This window comes from Salmo salar, chromosome 14 (genome assembly GCF_965601325.2).
Source record: "Salmo salar chromosome 14, fSalSal1, whole genome shotgun sequence".
Classification (NCBI taxonomy): domain Eukaryota; kingdom Metazoa; phylum Chordata; class Actinopteri; order Salmoniformes; family Salmonidae; genus Salmo; species Salmo salar.
In genome coordinates this window covers 43,412,501-43,420,264 of record NC_138304.1, presented here as the reverse complement: position 1 = coordinate 43,420,264, position 7,764 = coordinate 43,412,501, and the positions used below count along the sequence as shown (strand labels likewise).

The window sequence follows — 7,764 nt, the reverse complement described above, 5'->3', positions numbered from 1 at the left end:
AAGAAAAGACAGAGTAAATACAGAGGGTTTACCACAAGACGGAAACATTGGTAAACCTCAAAAACAAGAAGACCAGATTAGAGTTTGCCAAACAACATCTATAAAAAGCCTGTACAGTTCTGGAACAACATCCTATGGACAGATGAGACAAAGATCAATTTGTACCAGAATGATGGGAAGAGAAGAGTATGGAGACCTGAAGGAACTGCTCATGAGCCGAAGCATACTATACCACCTCATCTGTGAAGCATGGTGGAGGTAGTGTTATGGAGTGGGCATGAATGGCTTCCAATGGGCCTGGTTCCCTTGTATTTGTTGATGATGTGACTGCTGACAAAAGCAGCAGGATGAATACTGAAGTGTTTAGGGCTATATTATCTGCTCAGATTCAGTCAAATGCTTCAAAACTCATTGGACTGCGCTTCATAGTGCAGATGGACCCGAAGCATACTGCGAAAGCAACCCAATACTTTTTTAAGGCAAAGAAGTGGAATCTTCTGCAATGGCCAAGTCAATCACGTGACCTGAATCCAATTGAGCATGCATTTCCCTTGCTGAAGGCAAAACGCCCCAATAACAAGCAGGAAGTGAAGACAGCTGCAGTAAAGGCCTGGCAGAGCATCACCAGGGAAGAAACACAGCATCTGGTGATGTCTATGGCTTCCAGACTTCAGGCAGTCATTGACTGAAAAGGATTTACACAAGCAAGTATTAAAACTCACAATTTAATTTATAATTGTTAGTTTGTCCAATTACTTTTGAGCCCCTAAAATGGAGGGGCTATGTATAAAAAATGGTTGTAATTCCAACCCGGTTCATACAATATTTTGGACAAAACCCTTAAATTAAAGATGAAAGTCTACACTTAAAGCACATCTTGATTGTTTCCTTTCAAATCCATTGTGGTGGCGTACAGAGACAAAATGATGCAGTGTGTCACAGTCCAAGTACTTATGGACTTGACTGTAGTTTTTCTAGGTGTCTTTTCAACTCATTTAGTACTTTAGTAATGGGGATGGATTATGACCAGCAACCCCAACATCAATGTGACAACCCCCCCCCCCCCCCCCCCCCAATGTTAATTAAGATGCTAGTTACCACATGGCTTGACCTATAATAAACTCACAAATAGGCTTGAAATAAAGCTCTCCCTTTCCTGTTTTCAATAAAAGTATTTGTTTATAAATACTTCCATCATGCAACAGTTTATTAAAGAAATAAAAAGCTATGAATATTTACTTTCACCAATAAAAACATTCTAATATTCCATCTCACCTCGATGTTCTGTGACCCTGACCTGACCACATGGAGGATACACATGTTTATCTTGAAATGATGACACACCCCTCTTTGAGTTCTGAGTAATAACCAGTGTGACAACAAACTAGTGAGACAACCAACCCCTGTCTCCTCTATGTTGTCCTTCAGAAAGTAATAACAGCTCAAATCCCCCACGCCAAGAGTCTGTGACATGAACACTTCTGACATTGAACTTAATTGACCAAGCTGCTTTCTCTGATTCTATCATTTTCTGAATGGTTAGTTAACAGTGAGTAGGTTTACATGCACACTGATAATTCGATATCAAACTGATTTTGGCAGATGGTCAACTATGGCATTAGTCATGAGTAGATATATGTTGTAGTCCTCAAAGAGACCAGATAGAGGGTCAACAACATCTGGAATCCACATCTGTTTCTGGATGTCAAATGAACAGTACCACAGGAACTGGAGAAATGTTATCTAACTACTGATCTTCTTTAACCCAGAACTAAAATCTTGGTAATTTGGTAAATGCCTTATTATTTACCCAGTCTGTCCACAACAGATTATGTAACAACCTGCTTATCTATCAACTGTCATGTCAATGTAAACTAAAGGTAACACGTTTTTCGAAAATAATTTTGTCAAGAAATGGCTTTATTTTCATTACTCACAATGCCACAATGTATATGCATTGAACATCCACTAGAGGGCAATTGTGTTTAAAAACAGGGCTTTCGACTGATGACGTAAGGCATTGACAAGTTGGGACAAAACATTGAAAATGGGTCAGAGACCAAAAGTGAGGAAGTAGCTCTCTAAGGATAACCTTCCTTGGCTAAATGGGATTGTGCAATATTGTAATGAAATTACGACATGATTCATTTAACTCCTCCCTACTGTAGAGATTTGCAGCTGCAGCAGCATGTTTTCAACCGTTCTACCCACGTGCCCCATATCGGGTTACAACTGAAAAACATACCCTTTGTTTACCACATGGCTGAGAGTTATAAAGATCTTCACTGTTTTATGTAGCTTTAAAATTATTTAAAAAACCAGGACAGTAGAATACAACACAACTATATGTCATTGACCAGTGTGTGATTGAAAATAATGTAAATTGTTGTTTGTTTTACATCCAATTTATATTGTAAAAACTTTGTCAGCTTTCAGCATTAAGGAAAGTTACTAAAGTATGTCTGATTCACAGTACACTTGTCTCTCAACTCATGATCATAAATGACCTGATGAGTACTCATTAGGCCTATCGCACTATTGGGCAATAGTCTGCACTTTATTACACAATTGGTGTTGACAACAAAGTTTCCCGATTTTTTTGTGGAAAAAGTGTTCAACTTCAGGGAAATTTTGTTTGCAAACAAAGGCCAGCCACGCGGACGACAGAGGTGCTTTGGGAAGTGCTGTTTTCTGATTGCACAACTCTAAGGCACAACCACTTCTTATGAAATACACTACCCATAAGCACCAATAATTCCAGCTGACTGGGTCGGCATATTCTGAGGATGTGACCTATATCTCGCTGTGATGTTTACACTTTGTTACCGTTCTTTGTCTCTGCGAGCATAACAAGTCAGGATGTCTGGGACATAGAGAAATACATATTTTTCTGTTTTTCTTTATGTGTAAAGAAACCTCTTTTTATCCTAACATTTTTGGACCAAGAATTTTCGGAACAACATTTTCTTTAAACTTTTTTTTTATTTTTCCACGACTCCAAATAGCCGAGGCGGCTCATACTGAACATTTTGGATAAGGTAAGGTACTTTATTAAAAATAGCAAGTAATATATAACGTGCATTTCAATACGCGTTTGTATTCAGTTGTGCCATTGGATTTTTGGTCAAGATACCATATGCATTAATTTGTTGCCCTAAGCTTAATTGCTCACTGTTCAAGGTTGCCGAGAATAAGTCATCGGTTTTTGGCTGATGGGACACCATTGAAAAGCCTACCATCTATAGCAGATATCACGAGTTAACTTTTTTGGAGTTGTTATTGTACATGTGTTTTATGTAAAACATTTTCAGTCATAATCCACATATTGCTACATAATAATAATGTTCGATTCCATGCTACATAACATTGATTCTGTCAATTCTGATCAGAATTTAATCTGCTCAAAGTTTTTGGGGATTTGCTTGTTTATTGTGTGTAATTAATAAAATAAAATAAAAGACGTGACAAGAAGACGAGGTCACTGTGGCTATATAAGAGATGCAATAGCTGTTACATGCGGAGTAAACTCCGCTCCACCATGGAGTGGAGTTTAGTCCGCTAATTTTGTTGTGGTCTTTATATAGCCTATAGCTACACAGGTCATAAGAAGGGAATGTTACATGCGTCAGGGAAGGAGGCACTGCCACTTGCAAACCCTGGCTTTTGTGTTACTTACAATTACTAGGAGGTGCTGCAGCTGTGTACTAGGATAACACACGCAAACTGTTCTGTGTTTTGTTCCGCTTGTGCGTCTGGCGGTGCACCGCCAGGTTAAATATAGCCGGGATGAGAGTGACTACGTTCATCAGATAGCTAGCCAGACCCGTGCGCTGCGGTTAATAACCGCCTCGATTTAGTAACGGCACGCACGTGACCTGAGTGAAGAGCGCGCGCTAGTGCCTCAAAGACGTCATGAGCAATGTCAACGTCTATATATCTTTATGTAAAAAAAACCACGCAGATTCTCCTGGCAGAATGAGACAGAGTGAAGGAGTCATTTTCCCGTCTAAATTAAATAGATGTTTTGAGATAGATGTCCTGGGGCTATACACCTGTGTGTGTGCGTGTTCGTGTAAAAACTGTGAGCTGAAGACAGCCTATGCATACCTGTTTTTTGCTCCGAATTTGCCATTCTCTGGAACTGAGAAAAAAAAAATGACTCAGAAGGAGTGACCCCGAGGCTCTTCTCCCAGAATTGACGGTAATCTGGTTTGGCATTAATCTGGTTTAGCAGTCAGTCTGTTTCAAAGACTATGCCCCTAGGCACACACAGTTAGAGGATCACTGTTGAAAAGACTATAGGCCCGGCTTCAACCGGTGTCGCAGATTGCTCACTGTTAAAAGCATGATGGGGTGATGCCTATCTTTTCTTCACCTAGTTTCATTCAAAGCAAACATGATTGATGCACCATTGCACAACAACCTTTCTAGCTCTATTGTCCTTGTGATTGCTGGCCTTTTCAGCTGTAGTACTATGTCCCAGGGAACATCTGCTTCAGTACAGAGACGGAGGAAGGGGTTAGTTTGTAGATATGTGCATATTTACCTGGTTAAATAAAGGTAAAAAAAATAAAAATTCAGGGCCGGCCCACCCGGCAAAGTTAATTTCCTGTAGTTCTACACATTTTGCCATGGGGTGTAGAGAAAATGTTGCAGTTTAAAGCAAGTTCTCAGAAATTCTACACATTTTGTGACTAATGCCATGTTAATATGATATTTGTCGCAGCGGTCTAAGGCACTGCATCTCATTGCTAGAGGCGTCACTACAGACCCTGGTTCATTTCCAGGCTGTATCACAACCAGCCGTGATTGGGAGTCCCATAGAGCGGCGCGCAATTGGCCCAGCGTCGTACGGGTTAGGCTTTGGCCGGGGTCGGCCGTCATTGTAAATAAGAATTTGTTCTTAGCTGACTTGCCTAGTTAAATGTATATATATATATTTTTTATAAATATCAAAATCAATCGGGGCCCCCTGGAGGTTAGGGCCTCTGGGTACAGTATTTGATTACTACAAGTCTAGATAGCTGGCTAGACTAACTACCAATCGAAGCGTTGTTAGCTGACATGCTTACTGTCAGTGACTGACATATCGAGAAAAACTGCTGATGCACTACCACATTTTGAAATTGCATCCGGTGTGTTCTACTATTCTAACTCTCAATAGTAAGTTGCGATCCCTGCTTGAGTTCTAAAAATAAATTAAATACAATTGTTTTGGGGACTGGGGCCCCCTGGCGACTGTGTGCCCTAAGCGACCGTTTATGTCGCTTATGCCTGGAACTGGCCCTGTGTGTATGGCTGGAGTTTCTAAGCCCTCAAAACTATTTTTTTTCCTCTACTGTGATGCAAGATACAGTAGCTCTACCCTGAAGATGGTGGAATTGTTAGTACAACTAGTTTTCTCTCTCTGAAGCGGAAAGCAGGCTGTTTCCCTTGTGACTTCTTTATGGCTATTGCCTCTGGAGTGTACTTGGTTTCTCCATTTCGTCACAGCAGCAGTAGTTCAAGTTCAGTAGTTAAGTTCAACTTCAAGTGACTTGTACAACTTGATTTATACTTATTTATAACAATTGTAAGTTTTGATCTAGAGCTACATAGGCTTATAACAGGTCTATAACACATGCACAATCAGATCTACTGTTTCTTAAGGTATAACACCACATATAACTTGATATACACTTATATAGGGTTATAACATACATGTAACACATTTATAATCTGAATTAAATATACAGCATAAATAGACCTATAAAACGAGTAAACAGCACATTTACATGCTTGATCATCACCCATATCTACTGTACCACTTTAACCTTTTTTCCTGTTGTCCCTCCAGGTATCTGGTCGGTCTATAACCTTATTTCCTGTTATCCTTCCTTCCAGGTATCCGGTCGATCTATAACCTTATTTCCTGTTATCCCTCCAGGTATCCGGTCGGTATATAACCTTATTTCCTGTTATCCCTCCAGGTATCCGGTCGGTCTATAACCTTATTTCCTGTTATCCCTCCAGGTATCCGGTCGGTCTATAACCTTATTTCCTGTTATCCCTCCAGGTATCCGGTCGGTCTATAACCATATTTCCTGTTGTCCCTCCAGGTATCCGGTCGGTCTATAACCTTATTTCCTGTTGTCCCTCCAGGTATCCGGTCGGTCTATAACCTTATTTCCTGTTATCCCTCCAGGTATCCGGTCGGTCTATAACCTTATTTCCTGTTATCCCTCCAGGTATCCGGTCGGTATATAACCTTATTTCCTGTTATCCCTCCAGGTATCCGGTCGGTCTATAACCTTATTTCCTGTTGTCCCTCCAGGTATCCGGTCGGTCTATAACCTTATTTCCTGTTGTCCCTCCAGGTATCTGGTCGGTCTATAGGGCAGCAGCCATGGTGTTGATCCTAGGCAGACGGCTCAACAGGGAGGACTCTGGGACCAGGGACTCCCCCGCCGTCAAACGAAAGGTGCTCACTAAACACACTCATTTTATCACAACTCCGAGTTCTTACTAGTCTTGACAAGTGTTTTGAAGGGCAATGTGTGTCAATTATTTCTCAAGTGGCAAATAAAAACATATAAAACCTAATTTTTCCAAGAAGGAAAACAAACCGGAAACATGGCCAAGACCCCCTCTTCCAGTTTATAAACCAGTGTAGGGTTATCACTTTTGACTGTAGATTAAAAGTTACAGAATAGGCCTTTAAAATTAAATTAAACTAATTTGTTTCATCCCTTCAAGGTGTTCGAAGTGGACTCCAAAACCCTGACCGGTAATGAAGTTCTGGAGTTCTCCTCCGGCTCCTCCCACTCGGAGGCCATCTTGCAGGTGTTCAACGAGTTCCGCGACAGCCGCCTCTTCACCGACGTGGTCATCAGCGTGCAGGGCCGCGAGTTCCCCTGCCACCGCGCTGTGCTCTCTGCCTGTTCCTCCTACTTCCGTGCCATGTTCTGCAATGACCACCGCGAGTCACGTGAGATGCTGGTGGAGATCAACGGCATCCTGGCCGAGGCCATGGACTCTTTTCTCAGCTACGTCTACACGGGCCGCGCCAAGATCACCACCGACAACGTGCAGTTCCTCTTCGAGACCTCCAGCCTCTTCCAGATCTCCACGCTCCGCGACGCCTGCGCCAAGTTCCTGGAAGACCAGCTCGACCCCTGCAACTGCTTGGGCATCCAACGCTTCGCCGACGCCCACGCTCTGAAACAGTTGGCAAGCCGCTGCCGCTCGTATGCCCTGGCCAACTTCCCTGACGTGGCGCAACATGAGGAGTTCCTGGACCTGAGGAGAGACGAGCTGGAGGAGTACATCTGCAGTGACGAACTGGCCATCGGGAAGGAGGAGGTGGTGTTTGAGGCGGTGATGCGCTGGGTGTACCACAGTGTGGAGCCCCGGAGGCCCGTGCTTAAGGACCTGCTGCACCACGTCCGGCTGCCCCTGCTGCACCCAAACTACTTTGTCCAGACAGTGGAAGGAGATCAGATCATCCAGACGGCACCAGAGTGCTACCAGCTCCTCCACGAGGCCCGGCGGTACCACGTACTGGGCAACGAGATGATGTCCCCCAGGACCCGCCCACGCAGGTACTGTGCAGGGGATGCTGGGAGGTGTAGTTCAGAGACTTGGTCAGTCAATTAAATTCAATAGAACTGCATTGTCCCTCAAGGGGAATTGTATTTGGCACAGCTTTATGGATAGAACAATTCAACACATCTAGGTAAGGCAGAATTCACCTCATGCCTTCAAATAGTCCTTTTTTTTAGGGAC

At 42.8% G+C, this 7,764-nt stretch overlaps 1 protein-coding gene across 1 annotated transcript in view; it reads left to right on the top strand.

Annotated features, from left to right (window-relative positions):
- Window positions 1-2,755: 2,755 nt before the first annotated feature.
- The window catches only part of LOC106569646 (kelch-like protein 24), a 53,347-nt gene continuing 48,338 nt past the window's right edge, over window positions 2,756-7,764 (top strand). Inside the window, exons 1-3 of the mRNA XM_014141205.3 lie at window positions 2,756-3,038; window positions 6,357-6,460; window positions 6,736-7,580. Of these exons, the coding sequence (XP_013996680.1) occupies window positions 6,386-6,460; window positions 6,736-7,580 (920 nt within the window). The 5' untranslated portion in view covers window positions 2,756-3,038; window positions 6,357-6,385. The remainder of the gene's footprint in view (window positions 3,039-6,356; window positions 6,461-6,735; window positions 7,581-7,764) is intronic.